The sequence below is a fragment of the Austrofundulus limnaeus genome, unplaced genomic scaffold (assembly GCF_001266775.1).
Source record: "Austrofundulus limnaeus strain Quisiro unplaced genomic scaffold, Austrofundulus_limnaeus-1.0 Scaffold3, whole genome shotgun sequence".
Taxonomy (NCBI): Eukaryota; Metazoa; Chordata; class Actinopteri; order Cyprinodontiformes; family Rivulidae; genus Austrofundulus; species Austrofundulus limnaeus.
The window spans coordinates 468,038-484,105 of NW_013952405.1; the positions used below are offsets into that span (position 1 = coordinate 468,038).

Sequence of the window (16,068 nt, forward strand, 5' to 3'; positions counted from 1 at the left end):
GCAGGGGCCGACACGGGAGGAGACACTGCAGGGGCCGACACGAGAGGAGACACTGCAGGGGCCGACACAGGAGACTGGTTAAATTAAAGTTAATAACTGGTTAATTAAAGTTGGTAAGTGGTAATAAATAAAGTTGCATTTAAGTTACAGATAATATTTAAAAAATCTAGTTTGATGGGTTCATTTAGATTGAATAATGGCCGTTAAATTACATCTATAAACACAGATACTGTTGGTATGTACTTTTCTATAGTATAATTAAACTGTGTTTTATTTAACCTCCATTTCATATTGAATTATTTAAGCCAGGTCTGAAGAATCTAAATATTGTAGATTTTGAACTAAAGCTGATTAAAGACGGTCTGGACACTTAAAAGTTGGTGAAACAATCCTTTATCAAAGCTGGATTTGGAGTGAAATTCTGTGCTGTGTTGAAAATGAGGAGGGTTGGATAAAAGGCTGTCTTTGGCAATAGATGGGAAGCTGTATAATAGGATAYCAAGTTTCTTTACAAACTGAAGAATAAGAGTGAAGTTTGGGGATGACCAAGAGATTTCATGGTGGAAAATGGTGCACCACAAGGAAGAATAATCATCCCAGTCAAATTTAACTTTATGATAAATTAGATTTTTTTTTTTTTTCAAATCTTGACTGACCTACCTGTAAATGAGTTTGAGGGTTCTGTAAATGACACACTGTATGAAAGGAACTGTGACAAATGTGAGGTTTGTGGAGGAAAAGAAAATTTGGATCATGTATTGATGACGTGCAGCTGAAAGAGAGATGCTGAGGGTAAAAGTAAGACAGACAAGGAGAGGACACAAGAGGGAATCTTTACATTAAAAAAAAAAGATAAGGTAGAGATTTTGGAATAACACACTCATGTACAGTAGATGGCAGTATAAACAGCTAATCAGTTTGCAATCAGCCATTGAAGAAGAAGAGGCAGAACAGAAGTTGACTTTTGGACTGAATTTAGTCAGAGCAACACAGATAGCTGATGCATTCAGGTGAGTTTTTCCACTTCAGTTAAAAATAAACTTATATCAGCTGCAATATGTTCTCTTATCATTGCAACAGATATGTATCTACAGCTTTATTTTCACTTTATTAAGCATGTAGATGCATGTTTTACTTTTGAATCCAGATTGGTGTCTGAAAATAAGTAAGAGACTTTGATTTGTATTTTCTCAGTCAAAGACTGATTAAACTGCTGCATCCATAACACTGGAACAGCTTTACAGACATCTTTTTATCCTCTGTCAAAAKGTTTTAGTTTTCTAAGCTGGTTGCACAATAACTTGGTTGAAAAATACTTTTCCTTCCTCTCTTGTCTTTCCTGTGTTTTATCTTTTGTAACTGGATTAGTAATTAAATGTAGGTTTAAAAAATATTAAAGTGAAGGCCACTCAAACAAGTTAATATCAGCTGTATCTGACTGTSCATTGTGTAGTATACAGTATGCATAAATGTTTTATTTTTATTGCTCAAGTTATGTAGAAATGAGATGTTTTGTTAAAGCTGGTGTGGATTCAGTCATCCAGCAGGACATGGTAAGTTAAAACGTAACTAAACAACCAGACTTGTATTCTGCAGTTAAAGATGTTTTGCTTCCWAAATGGGTCACATTCTCAATTTAAAACTTAAGAGTGGAGTTCCAAGTATTTTGAATTCAAATAAATCACACGCCTCACACAATAGAGAGGTGGTTCCCAAAGTTGGGGTCAGGACTCCTCTATGGGTCATGAAACATCAAGTGATGATTTCRAGACATTTATTGAAATGCAAATAAATTGTTAATGGAATAATTTCACCATAATAAAAAAAAACAATAACAATAATAAATGAATAACAGTAATATCATAATTATTAGTTTATATTTATTTGCTATTTATAAGCAATGTTTGAGTATATAAACCAGTAAAATCTGGGGTCACAAGTTTCTGCAGCTGTTATTTTTAAGGCCAGAAGCTAAAAAGTTTGAAAACCACTGCAATAGAGAGTTAAAAGGGTCTTTCTTCACCTGGCTCACAAGAGAGAAGATTTGGTCACCTTCATGAAGGCATGAAATATAGTGGAAATAGAGTTTTTGTGAAAACACATCTGTTGTGATGATGATGATGATGAGTTTGTTTTTGAAGAGGAGTCAAATTTTACATTTTTATTCTCAGAAAAACAATACAAAAAAGTCCTTGCATTTTTTAAAAAGTGTCACTCCTCACATTTAATCCCAGAGTTTTAGACTTAAATCATATCATGCTGAAAATGACGGAAATATTTTTTCTTTAAAAAAAGTGCAATTTCATGTGGTAGCACAAGATGTCACTCTCAGACTGTGTGTTGGGAATGACTCTCAGCCACTACCATTTCAGTTTTCAACACAATATCTGTAAAATTGACTGAGGTTTAGTCATTTCGTCTTTGTATTTTCTAAAGATCAATTAAATGTGGTGGTCATTTGAAATCAGGCTGACAAAAGCTGATATGTTTTAGCTGTACATCCAGTTATGTTTTGCAGGTTTCCTTAAAATCCATTCCCTTTTTCACAAGATATTTTGCTAACAGACAAACACATACAGACACAGTGATGAATGGTGAATTTTACAGCTGAAACAATCTGTATTGTCTTTGTTTCAGGTGTTGTTTCTTTATGAATGCAACCTGCAGGGGTCGCCACAGAAATAATTGTTCATGGTGGTATATATAACAGGGTTCTTATTGAAGTTATTTGTTTTAACATCTTTCAAGATGCAACCTGGCCTCAAACTTGCAGCTTTAGGATTAGTTTTTGTTTTGAAAATGAATAAAAAATGAAACGCAACAGTCATGGTTTATCATATAATTAATGTATTACTTGTTAAAATGCATTTTATACACCACTTTCCAAAAGCTGCACTGACATCCTTCAAAATGTCTTCAGTAATGTTATAATTCAAGCTCCTTTTCTTCAGATGGAGCTGCCAACTCGACCAACACTTTTTGATTTCCATGGCGTCTCCATGGTCAAATATTTCACTGACAACTGGGAAAACATCCAGAACTTTGAGGCCAGACCAGATGATATCCTTATAAACAGTTACCCTAAAGCAGGTGAGTCCAAAAGTAATTTTTTTAACGAAACAGTTTTCTGAACAAGTTAACATAAGTTTGTGTTTCTTGTTCTAATGTCAGGAACCACATGGGTTTGCTACATGCTGGATCTCCTGTACTTCAGCAACATGTGTCCAGAACGTCAGACTTTTGTTCCTCTGCATGAGAGAGTGCCCTTCTTGGAGATCAGTTCACCGCCTCGACCCAAAGGTTTAATCACCGGGTCGAACAGACACTTAAACGTATTTAAACTACAAGAACAGCTCAACAAATTAGAATATAATTGAAAAGTTTACTTCAATAACTTAATTCAAAAAATGAAACTCCTATATAGAATAATTACCGTACTGTTATTCCTGTCTGCTTTGATTATTATGGCTCACAGCTAATGAAAACCCAATACACAGTGTAAAAGAAAATTGGAACACTGTGAAAAAAGGTTAGTACTTTGTCACTCTAATCAGTTTTTTAACACAAAACACCTGCAACATTTGTCTACAAGACCTCTGAGCCTTGGGTTTGTGGCTGAATCTCCATAATTAGTTTCACTTTTCAATGATTTTTTTTGTTAGACTTCCAATTTGTTCAAATGTACAGGGGTTAGTCAATGAAACGGAAACACCTGTCATTTTAGTGTGGGAGGTTTCATGGCTAAATTGGACCAGCCTGATTCATTAATTGCACATTGCACCAGTAAGAGCAGAGTGTGAAGGTTCAATTAGCAGGGTAAGAGCACAGTTTTGCTCAAATCATTGCAATGCAACATTATGGGTGACATACCAGAGTTCAAAAGAGGACAAATTGTTGGTGCACGTCTTGCTGGTGCATCTGTGACCAAGACAGCAAGTCTTTATGTATCAAGAGCCACTGTATCCAGGGTAATGTCAACATACCACCAAGAAGGATGAACCACATCCAACAGGATTAACTGTGGACACAAGAGGAAGCTGTCTGAAAGGGATGTTATGGTCTAAAACCAGGTGTTTCAGTTTCATTGTCTAATAACTCCTGTACTTGTACAGCATACATTTTATTTTAGAGCACTTTACTCCTATTAATTCCATTAATATAACTGCTGGTGGAAAAATTTAAACAGCTTTTTATTTGAAAGGAATAATCAAGCAACTTATTGTAGATGCAGTTTGAAAAAAATCTGTTTTACTTACAGCAGCTACCAAAACACAACCTTCCTCTATGACAGGACTATTCAATTGGGGGACCACCCCCCCCCACCAAAAAAAAAGAAAAAAAGAAAAAAAACTTAATGTAATATAATTATAGGTTCCAAATCATTTGTAAACTTTACATTTATGTTTCAATGCAACAAAATAAATTTTAAAAAAGATAACTGTTCGGTTACATGCAGGATTGTTTCATCTACCATTGCTGCCCCCACCCCCTCCCTCCCTCCAATGTCTTGCCCCCAAGCTGTGGGCTTCAAGTAACCCCACCCCCAGGAGTGATTTAGTTGAATAGCCCTGCTCTATGTCATTTTCTTTATATTTCTCAGAAAAAGTTATTTTAAGAGTTAAAGTGGAATATTGAATGTTTTACATCTAGTTTTTATTGAGCAAGTAATAAACATCGAGCTTTGTTGCAACAGAGTGAGGTTAGTGAAAGAGCACAGCTCCTTGAGATTACAGACTGAGTTAATTTTAAGAGCTTTAATCCCAAAGAACGCTTGCTGTGTCCTTATACCAGTATTTAAATAACTTTTTTTTGTTTGATAATTAAAATCATTGTACTCCAAACTAAAGTTGTCCTCTTTTTACCAAAGGTACAGACCTGATAGATCAACTCTCCACTTCTCCTCGTCTCATTAAATCTCATCTACCAGTCCAGTTTGTACCAAAGTCCTTCTGGGAGCAACGCTGTAGAGTAAAAACACACTTCTATGCACAAGACTAACCAATAATAAAAGCTACAACCTAATTTGTTCATTATGTTTGCCTAGTTTGTCTATGTGGCTCGTAATCCAAAAGACAGCGTTGTGTCTTACTACCACTTTGGCCGCATGAATGGTATTCATCCTGAAGTGGGAGACTGGAGCACCTTCCTGCAGGACTTTATGGAGGGAAAGAGTGAGTTGTTTCAAAATAAAAGAGCCACATCATTATTGCCCGCTGCCGGAGGCCAACGGCGACATTTGTGTGTCTTTGTGTCTCAAGAGCCGCCTCCATCAATTTAGCAAATACTGAGGTAAATATTGAGTCATCAACACATATTCCAAGAGCTAACACATCTCCTGAGATTTTGTAATACTGAGATTGAGATTACACATTATGCCAATTACATGATTTGAAAATGTCCAAAACTCTGTCCTGGAGGGCAACGGGTGATATGCGTTCCTTGAAGGAATGTCAGACTTTTTTTCTTTTTTTGGTGTATGTACTTGTTTTTGTTACCTTTTTATGACCTTTTCTGGTATACACACTTACCTCGTCAAGACCAGTAGTTTATGGAGACGAAAGACCGGTCCTAATATGGTGGAACTCTTATTTTTTGGGTTGGGGGTTAGGTTTAGGGTAAGGGGGTCAGGGCTATAGAAATGAATGGAAGTCAATGAACAGTCCCAAAAAGATCAAAATACAAATGTGTGTGTTGTTCTATGTGTTGTTCTGTCATTTCAGTGGTGTTTGGATCATGGTACGAACATGTAAACAGCTGGTGGGAGAAGAAACAGACTTATTCAAATCTTCACTACATGTTTTATGAAGATTTGTCTGAGGTGCAGTGAGCTGAACTTTTTTTTCTCTCTTCTCAAAGACTTGTTAACCTTTGACTTGTTAACCTTTTAAAGCACGTTAAAGTTTCACCTCACGGGGAGTTTTCTCACATAGAAGAAACCACTAAGCTTTTATTTATTTATTTATTTTTACGTGGGCAGAACTTTGGACGAGAAACAGACAGACTTTGCTCCTTCCTCGGCTTATCTCCATCAGCTGAAGAAAAGGAAAAAGTCAGAGCTGCAGTCATGTTTGACAACATGAAACAGGACAAAATGGCAAACTCCTCCACTATCCAAATAATGAACCATGAGGTGTCTCCTTTTATGAGAAAAGGTCTGTAAAAAAATCACATTTTTCACATTTTGCACCCAAATCACCCAAAATAGTTTTAACCCAATGATTCTTTCCAGGAAAAGTGGCAGACTGGAAGAACCATTTCACCGTGTCCCAGAACGAACACTTTGATAAAGACTACAAGCAGAAAATGAAGAATCCTGAGCTGCGCTTTCGTACAGAAATTTAGTTTGAATTGCAAATAATGGAGTCCAGAACCGACATTGAAATTGTCAGTTAGAAAGTTGATAGAAAGTATTGATTCATAGCTCAATATTTTTCATTTTATTCTTAATCGGACCAAAAGGATTGCTCAGTGTATAAATATTGTATATTTCACATCAACTTATGAACACAGTGGTGGAGGGTTAATGATGTGGACTTGTTTTTAGTCAGAGGTGTTGACTTGTAAAACTGGTTACTAAAGTTTTTATTTTACAAATTTTAAATCACTAAAAGTTGATTTTTATTTTTGGTAAAAGAAAACAAAATAAGTAAAAGAATGGAGTGACTTTCATCGGTCTTTGATCTTCTTTTTCTCAAATGTGTGAAAACTCTCTGGCAATGTTCTTTTTACAGCTTATTTGGGGCAAACAAGCCAAAATTAAAAGACAACTCCTTGGAAACTATAATAAAATAAAAACACCTGCAGCAAGCGACTTGGGGTTGAGAGGACTTCCTGATGTAAAGAGAAGTCCTGTTCCTGTAATGTGAGGCTGCTTGACTCGGTAATATTATTTACATTTCTTCCCCTCTGAATGTTAGTTCAGTAACTATTTAGCTGTGACTGAGTTGTCAAATAAACAAATGGGTTCAGTTTGTTTACTATGTCCTGACTAAAGAATGGAAAGATGTAGCTGATAGATGGGTGGATATTTTCTTGAAAAGAAAAAAAATTGTATAGGTCTTCTGGACAGGTTCTTCTCTAATGAAACGTTTCGTCTCTCCTCCAAGAGACTTCTTCAGTCTGAGAGTTTCAGGCAAAANTATATAAACCAGTAAAATCTGGGGTCACAAGTTTCTGCAGCTGTTATTTTTAAGGCCAGAAGCTAAAAAGTTTGAAACCACTGCAATAGAGAGTTAAAAGGGTCTTTGTTCACCTGGCTTACAAGAGAGAAGATTTGGTCACCTTCATGAAGGCATGAAATATAGTGGAAATAGAGTTTTTGTGAAAACACAGCTGTTTTGATGATGATGATGATGATGACTTTGTTTTTGAAAAGGAGTGAAATTATACATTTAGAGAAGGCTGAAAAATAATTTCAAAAAGTCCTTGTACTTTTTTTTAAAGTGAAAGTAAAGACAGCAACTTAGGGAACAACAACTGCAAAAAGTCGATTTTGTGAGTGCCATTATTTTTGAAATGCTACATCAGAAGTTGCTCAAAATTGTTGAGGAACATCTAGAGGACTTTTAGAGTGAGCCTGAAGTGAGGCCAGTCTCTGACAACTAGCCATTTAGCTGCAATAAAAATAGCAACTTAGGGGCACGTGAAGTAACAAAGTCAATATTTTGAATGCCATTATTTTGGAATGGTTGGGTAGAAAGGTGCTATACAAGTACAGACCATTTACCATTTACTTTAGTTTTCTCTCACAGACCAAAATCTTATTTATTAAAACTAATATGTCATGAAAAAGCAAATAAAGAAATAGAAGTAGTATATAATTGCATATTGTATATAGTCTTTATTTCCAGTTTTGGGTATTTATAATTAAAGTTTTTGTTCACAATGTAAACAGCAACAAGCACATAAAACTGTTTTAACATACATAGAAGAGGTGATGGCTTTTAAATTGAGAAAGTTTGTTCCTTTTAAATGTTTTTAAAATGTATATTTTGACGTTTTTAAATAAAATGACAGACATCACAGCAATCATTTGTGAAGGGAAGTGTCCCCATCACGTTTAAATTTTAATTCATCTGAACCCCCATATTTACCATAGAATATTACTTCAACCAGTGTTTCTATTGCTGAACAAATAATTTCATTCCACTTGATTTATAGAATACTGGCACTAAGTGTTTACTTCTGTAGGTAGAAGTCTATTGAACAACCTGTTAAAATACACAATGCAGGAAATGGCAGCTATTTAATTCAAAAATTTCTGGGGGAAGACCCCCAGAACCCCCACCAATGGGTCCCTCTAGCATTATGAACACTTCTAATGGCACTGAAATGTGTAACAATGTAAGGACCATTTCAGGTACTCCATGTGTAAAAGATACACACAGAAGAACTGGATTGTTGCTGAAGTGCAGATAGTTTCTGTTTTTTCTTTCTGGTCTCTGGACGTCACAGAATCAGTAATATTGTCTGTAAAATAACAAACAGGACATCTTTTGGTAAATCCTTAACTCTTATATTGCCATAGTTTTCAAACTGTCATTTTTACAACAGCATCATAAATTTTCTGTCATGGAAATTAGTTTTGATGTGCCACCCCTGGTTTTTCAGTGTCCCCCCCATGGCTCCCCTTTAAAAAAATCTGCAGGCGCCACTGCTGAAAAGAAAAGAGAAATAGACAAACTCTGCAGTTTTCTGGGTTTGTCTCCTTCGGCTGAGCTTAAATAGAAAGTTTTAAGTGGAGTGCGGTTTGATAACATGAAGAAGAACCAGATGGCCAACTACTCCACTCTCCCAGTCATGGATTTCAAGGTTTCTCCCTTCATGAGGAAAGGTTTGTTCAAGGCTGATATGATGCCAGGGAAGAAATGGATTCTCAAAGAGCAGAAATTATTAACTTTTCTGTGTTTCTCCAGGGAAAGTCAATGATTGGAAGAATCACTTCACTGTGGCCCAAAATGAAGCATTCGATGAAGACTACAAGACAAAGATAGACCCCACTCTGCTGTTCCGCTATGAAATTTAAACTGTTTACGTTTGAAACTGAGTCCATGATTGAACTCGTCGTAACCCTGACAGAAATTTAAATATTGTAATTGCAGTGGCTGCTAAATTCATGGCAGAATTTTTTTTGTCAAATGTGAAAATAGACATGCTGTGAGGCTGCACAGCATCAGCCAAAGGCCTCGCCCAGATCCATCTGCTAAACCTGTTCAGCTACATCAATGATTCAGACAAAGCAATGTTGTTTTTATGTCAAGAGCTAAATGAGATGAAATAAGGTCAACAAATCAGCTCTGTATGATGGATTAAAAGCTCTGTGTTAAACAGGAGGTGGTTTTTGATTTTACATACACATCAGCTGTTAATGATGTAAAAAATGACATTGCACTAATAGTTTATCCCTAATTAAAGGCCACACCTCCTCCCATTGGCAAATAATTAAAATAAGAGTCTTCTCCCCTCATCATCACTTCTAGTCATTGGCTCAGGTAGAAGTCAGGTCATTGGCTGGTTGACTCAAAAGGCACCAGAATTTGTTCATGTTTTACCCAATAAATATTAAGACTTGTCATGTTTGAGTGTTTGTCACAACTTGGGAATGTGTGTACCTAAAATCTATTTTTGTATTCAGTATCCAGTGACGTAATTACAAAAAAGAAATAGCACTGTACTCGCAATGAGGTGTATTTGTATATTTTATTGTTTTGTATTTGCAATAAAATATAGATTTTTTAACTGTTTAAAATGTTGCTTCTTGAAAAAAGAAATGTGCGTGACTACAAAACAAACAAAACTGACGTGCTTTTACTGCATAGTTTCTTGCTCCACCACACCTGATTCAAATGGTTTAATTACTTCCTCATCATGTCATCGGGTTGTGCGGGAGCCATTCATTAGAGTTAGTTGAGTCGGGGACAACTATTTGAAACATGCAGGGGAGAAGTCCCTGCCTGACGATGACGTCATTACTTGAAGCTGCTGCTGCATAAAGTCATTCTGCAAGCTTTGAAGTCAATGTGAGCAGGAGGTTTTGCAAAACAGATCTGTCAAACAAATGAAAAAAAATTAAATCAAATAAATCACAAAAAACATGTTGCGAAACATTGAAGAGATGGGTTTGTGTAGATGTGTGCATGTGTGGATATTGTTCAGTAAAGTCCTACAAGTGAAAAAAAAGAGTGAGATTACTTTAACTTCTGCATCCTGCAGGTATTTAAAAAAAAATATGGAGGTCAAAGTTCAAGAAGAAATGAGGTGTGGCTGGATACAAACTGGACTTTCCATGTTTTGGAGTTCGGTGCGGAGAGAGGAGAGGGTTTGAGGAACCAGGCAGGATTTAACACCAACATGTCCCAGGATCCTGAGAAGGTATGATTTTCTATTTATTTATTAATTTATTTAATTTTGGAATGATAGTACAGTGCATTACTGAGCAGTCAATACTGATTAATTTGGGACATTGTTTTAAATGTACAAAAAAGCTCCATGCTACTTTCAACAACAGCTTCAGCAAATTTGAGGACCTCACCTCCTCATGCAGCTTTCTTTTATTATTTGTGCCGTCTGAAACATCCTGTTTTTCTTAAGCACACTTGGGTTAATTGTACTTTTTGCACTCTAAAGGTCAATATGCCTCGTCCTGAACTATTTGATTTCCATGGCGTCTCGATGACTCGTTTATTCACGGACAACTGGGAAGAAGTCCAAAACTTTGAGGCCAGACCAGATGATATACTCATTGCAACATACCCCAAAGGAGGTCCACGTCTTTCTGCATGTTTCATAAAATCACAGAAATGTGTGTGTTGCTGAGGAGATGAACCTTTGCTTCTCAAACTCTTTAGGTACCACGTGGGTCTCCTACATCTTGGACCTGTTGTATTTTGGTCAGACGTGTCCAGAGCGTCAGACGACCATCCCGATCTTTGAGAGAGTTCCATTTTTGGAGATCTTCGTCCCAAACCTCATTTCAGGTTAATGATCAAACTTTGTATTCAGGCTTCATAAAATCTCTTTAGTTTACAGTGCATATAAATTTGATCACAGTTTTCTGTGCTGTGTCATTAAAAAAATACGATAAATTACATGACTAGCCTACTGATAACTGAAGCAACAAGTGTTTCTTCTATTTTGAAGTTAGATGGAGTTTTCAGTTGTGTCGTTTCATACAGGAAAAGACCAGGCAGAAAATCTTCCCACCACCCCTCGACTCATCAAAACCCACTTTCCTGTCCAGTTTGTGCCAAAGTCCTTTTGGGAGCAGAACTGCAAGGTAATGAAGCATTTATGCTGTTTTGAGTTTTCCTTTAATTTATGACTCCCAAGGAGTGGAAATATTGGATGTTAAAACAGTCAAACAGCTGTAGAAGCATGTATGATGATTTTCTCTTTAAAGCTTATAATTATGATCGATTTTCAAGTGATATTTCAAATAAGTGACACTAACTGTTAGCTCATCAAAATGCTCCAACAGGCTGTCTCTGGTCCTCTTCTGCAGGTGGTCTATGTGGCCCGCAATGCCAAGGACAACATGGTGTCTTATTTCTACTTTTCCTGCATGTCCCAGCTGCAACCTGAACCTGGAGATTGGAGCAGCTTCTTCCAGAAATTCTTGGAGGGAAATTGTATGTAACAGAGGCTGCAAGATCGTTTAGTCATTGTCACTTCATACATGACACTGACATGATAACCAAGAATAATCAGGACTGACACGTCACAAATTTTAGCTTTAAAGAACATCACTACCTTCAGGACCTGAAGTCATTTTAAAGGGGGATGTTTTACTAAATCTACCTTTTTGAGTTTTTATCACGTTATAATGTCATCCCCTCATCAAAACCATACCCAGTGTTGCTTTGACTCATTCATGCATGAATGAGAAATCCTTGAATCTCCTGTAGAGCCATATGGAACTGCCTAAACAGTTGCTGGTACAAAGCTCCTCCCTGGAGCTCAGTCTGCAGCTGAGCTCCCGCCCCACAGAGCACCCCTCCCCTGCAGCATTGTTGTGAAGACGTGCTGAAGTGGGAGTATCAGAAATGGTAGGAGATTCTTGAAGAGACAGAGGCAAATTTCAAGATGTTTAGATAAACAAGATAATTCAGTTCTAACAACTGGTGAGAACCAGGCAAAAATTGAAATAGGATTTCTTCTTGAAATTAAATCTCTGACCTCCTTCTCACAGCAAAGTGTTCCTCCATATTTTATTTTGACTCAGTGCCGTATGGTTCCTGGTACGACCATGTGAGCGGTTGGTGGAAAAAGAAACTGACGTATCCAAACCTCCATTATATGTTCTATGAAGATTTATGTGAGGTTGGCTTTTTTATTTTTTGTTTGTTTGTTTGTTTGTTTGTTTGTTTTTTCACCTATACAGTTTTTCTGGTTGGTCAATAATGCAGAGAGGATTGTTTTGATGTGTTTTCAGGACACTGGGCGAGAAATAGACAAACTCAGCTCCTTTCTGGGCTTGTCTCCTTCGGCTGACCTTAAAGAACAAGTTGCCAGTGGAGTGCAGTTTCACAACATGAAGAAGAATCCGATGACTAATTATTCCACATTCCCAGCCATGGATTTCAAGATTTCTTCCTTCATGAGAAAAGGTTTGTTCTTGCTTGTTCAGGTTTAGGGGATTATGACAAAGTGAATATTGGATGCAACCTATTGGCTCATATTTAATCTAATTGGTATTTTTTTCTAAATATCTTCTGCATTTTACTGAATTGGACTCATAATGTTGATGTGTTACTACCTTTGAAAAGTGTCCTGTGTTGACTTTTGTTGTGCATTTTTGTTATTGCTCATATGAGGAAACAACTATTAATGCAGAGCGAGGATACTAGACTGGTTTTCTGTGTTTTTGCAGGGAAAGTTGGTGACTGGAAAAAGCACTTCACTGTGACCCAGAATGAAGCTTTTGATGAAGACTACAAGAAAAAGATGAKGGATCCCACTCTGCAGTTTCGCAACGAGATTTAAAGAGTCTTTATTTGAASTTGGGTCTAGCATCGACTCTTGTCTTGTTCACTGTGAAGATATAAAGCATTTCTACGTGAAATTTTCATGTCAAAAACCTAACATTTCTGATTTTTTTTAAAATCACGCTATAAAACTGTGTGATTTAAAATGAGTAAATTCTGATGTAAAGAAAAAAGCAACCATGTTCTGAATGTATGCTGTTTTTAAAAATTATAATTCAGATTCAAAAGTTTCTTTTAAAAAAAGAATAACACAGGACCACAGGTCTCAGCAAATCAACATTAAAAATAAACATAAAATTGATACAAAAAAAAGACAATTTGTTTGGTTGTGTAGTGGACATGCCCATTTCCCCTCACCTCATCTTGCCACTGATTGACCTTTGGCCACCGGAGGTCAAATCCTTCCTTCCACAGACTGAACTCTTTCAGATCTAATGCAGAGCTATAAAAAAAAGCCTTTTCACTTTCTCTTTTCCCTTGAGAAAAGATTTCATTCTCAAGGATCTGTTATTTTGCTGATAAAACAAGTCAAAATAAACATTCTGTCTCAATTTGCTGTTCTTTTAAATGTGTAAATGAATGCATAATCCCTTTTAAAATGTATGACTTTTTCTTTACCTTTTCAAGGGCTCTTAAGTAATAGTAATTTTATAACTTTGCATTTGTTGTGATGTTTAGAAATGTTTAGAAATGATGATTTAGCGTTAACAGAATATAGTTTATTCAATGCTTATATTTTTAGCTTTTTACATCTTCTGCTTTTAATAAACATTACTTAATCATTTTATTAGTTTAACWATGTTTATTAGTTTACTAATAGTAATTCATATTTAATCATTAATTATTTGAGATATTAGTCTAATAAACATTGAGTTGAGCTAGCCTGCTCAATGTTGGTCTGTTAAATGTTGGTGTGTTGTTTTTGATGTCCGACCTTGGGTCCCAGACTTACACACACGCACACAGTTCTCATGGGAGCTCTGACCACCTGCAGATCACATTACACATACACAGTTCTTCCTGTTTCTTAAAAACTGTTTGTCCTGTTAGTCGGTCTTTTGCTCATCTATCCTTCCACATCAGAACCCTGGGGTGCTGGTCGCCTCAGGCTTCTTTTCCTATACTGGAAATCAGTCACTTTTCCAGTTCACCTTGCAGTATAATTTTCTTATTTTTACAAGGACCTTTATCTCTTTTTGTTGAAATACCATTTTTGTGTCAGGCTGTTCTCCTGGAACCAGCATCCTTCGGCTGTGAGCTGCTCCTCAAAGCTTCCTGGTCGACTTGCTGCTTTGCCGAAAGACCAAGTCCATGAGAAGTAATCTGTTCCACTTGTCTGACCCAGAGACCCCTCGGTTCACGCTTAGCAACAAGCGTTTGCCCTGAGCTACGTCTGGTCTTATGTGGAGGCTTCCGGACAATGGTAAAGGCTGAAAGCTGGTTCATTCTGTCAAGGTCTGGTGGTGAATGAACCCAAGAGCTGGCAGACACAAAGGTTAAAAAAAGGATTTATTAAATAAAGCAAAAAGCTGGCAATGCAGCAAAAACATACAAGGTAGACTCGGGGAAACACAGGGAGGACCGAGACTGATGGGGTAATCCATACAATGAACCAGCAAAGTAATGTGGAGCTAAGACCAGTATATTTATACAAACAGGGATGAGTGGCAGTTGGAAACAGCTGGGTGATTAAAGAGCGACAACAGGTGTGAGAGAACTGACCGGAAGAGACTGAATAATCTGAGGAATAAGATGACATGGCATGAAAGGAACACTAGAGGGAGGCACAAGACAACAGAAAGCACACACACACACACGACACAGATCCTAACAGTACCCCCTCTCCAAAGATCGTCTCCCGACGATCACCAAAACATGGGAGGGTGGAGGGGGCACAAACAACAATACAGGATGGAGGGCCAGAAACAACAAGACAACATGGACCACTAGACACGAATAACAGACAGGGAACAAAATAACAAAAAAAAGGCAAACCAAAAATGGACAGGAAACCCTGGGAGAAAAAAAACTAACCAAAAACAGTCACTTAGATGACCCTAGGCACATCTAAATGGTTCAGACAGTTCAGGTGGGCGCCCAGGGACCCAACACAGACGAAGAAGGGGCTCTGGAGGGTGGCCGTGGATTCGGCCACGTCGGAGGCAAAACTCAGGTGGGCGGCTTTGAGCCCAACCGTGGTGAGGAAGGAGCTCTGGTGGGCAGCCCGAAGCCCGGCCGTGGAGGCACTCTGCAGGGTCCGACACGGGAGGAGACTCTGCAGGTGCCGACAAGGGAGGAGACTCTGCAGGGTCCGACACGGGAGGAGACTCTGCAGGGTCCGACACGGGAGGAGACTCTGCAGGGGCCGACACTGTAGGAGACTCTGCAGGGGGGCGGCTCGGGAGGAGACTCTGCAGGGGCCGACACGGGAGGAGACTCTGCAGGGGCCGACACGGGAGGAGACTCTGCAGGGGCAGACACTGTAGGAGACTCTGCAGGGGGCGGCTCGGGAAGAGACACTGCAGGGGCCGACACGAGAGGAGACTCTGCAGGGGCCGACACGGGAGGAGACTCTGCAGGGGCCGACACGGTAGGAGACTCTGCTGGGGCCGACATGGGAGGAGACACTGCAGGGGCCGACACGAGAAGAGACACTGCAGGGGCCGACACGAGAGGAGACTCTGCAGGGGCCGACACGGGAGGAGACTCTGCAGGGGCCAACACTGTAGGAGACTCTGCAGGGGCCGGCTCGGGAGGAGACTCTGCAGGGGCCGACACGGTAGGAGACTCTGCTGGGGCCAACATGGGAGGAGACACTGCAGGGGCCGACACGGGAGGAGACTCGGCAGGGGCCGACACGGGAGGAGACTCTGCAGGGGCCGACACGGGAGGAGACACTGCAGGGGCCGACACGGGAGGAGACTCGGCAGGGGCCGACACGGGAGGAGACACTGCAGGGGCCGACACGGGAGGAGACTCTGCAGGGGCCGACACGGGAGGAGACACTGCAGGGGCCGACATGGGAGGAGACTCGGCAGGGGCCGACACGGGAGGAGACACTGCAGGGGCCGACACAAGAGGAGAC

At 38.8% G+C, this 16,068-nt stretch overlaps 4 protein-coding genes across 5 annotated transcripts in view; 3 read left to right on the forward strand and 1 right to left on the reverse strand.

The window, feature by feature from the left end:
- The first annotated feature begins 930 nt into the window (after positions 1–930).
- Positions 931–6,968, forward strand: LOC106522870 (cytosolic sulfotransferase 3). 2 transcript variants are annotated; one of them, XM_014016086.1, is made up of 9 exons: positions 931–1,010; positions 2,952–3,090; positions 3,172–3,300; positions 3,476–3,529; positions 4,868–4,968; positions 5,045–5,171; positions 5,721–5,818; positions 5,978–6,152; positions 6,230–6,968. In XM_014016086.1, the coding sequence occupies exons 2-9, from the start codon at positions 2,952–2,954 to the stop codon at positions 6,340–6,342; spliced, it is 936 nt and encodes a 311-aa protein (XP_013871540.1). In that variant the 5' UTR covers positions 931–1,010; the 3' UTR covers positions 6,343–6,968. The 2 variants fall into 2 exon arrangements, with proteins under 2 accessions (XP_013871540.1, XP_013871551.1); XM_014016097.1 differs by lacking the exon at positions 3,476–3,529 and having other exon boundaries at positions 933–1,010.
- LOC106522900 (cytosolic sulfotransferase 2) overlaps positions 6,802–16,068 on the forward strand; it is a gene marked incomplete in the record, with an annotated part of 21,375 nt that continues 12,108 nt past the window's right edge. Inside the window, 1 exon segment of the mRNA XM_014016142.1 lies at positions 6,802–6,880.
- On the forward strand, positions 10,184–12,991 carry LOC106522886 (cytosolic sulfotransferase 2). The gene is made up of 8 exons (XM_014016119.1): positions 10,184–10,371; positions 10,627–10,762; positions 10,848–10,976; positions 11,175–11,275; positions 11,501–11,627; positions 12,221–12,318; positions 12,431–12,605; positions 12,869–12,991. Exons 1-8 carry the CDS (start codon positions 10,351–10,353, stop codon positions 12,979–12,981), a joined length of 900 nt encoding a protein of 299 aa, XP_013871573.1. The 5' UTR covers positions 10,184–10,350; the 3' UTR covers positions 12,982–12,991.
- LOC106522459 (SH3 domain-containing protein C23A1.17-like) lies at positions 15,031–16,004 on the reverse strand. The gene is made up of 2 exons (XM_014015477.1): positions 15,354–16,004; positions 15,031–15,258 (listed from the first exon to the last, which is right to left on the reverse strand). The coding sequence occupies exons 1-2, from the start codon at positions 16,002–16,004 to the stop codon at positions 15,031–15,033; spliced, it is 879 nt and encodes a 292-aa protein (XP_013870931.1).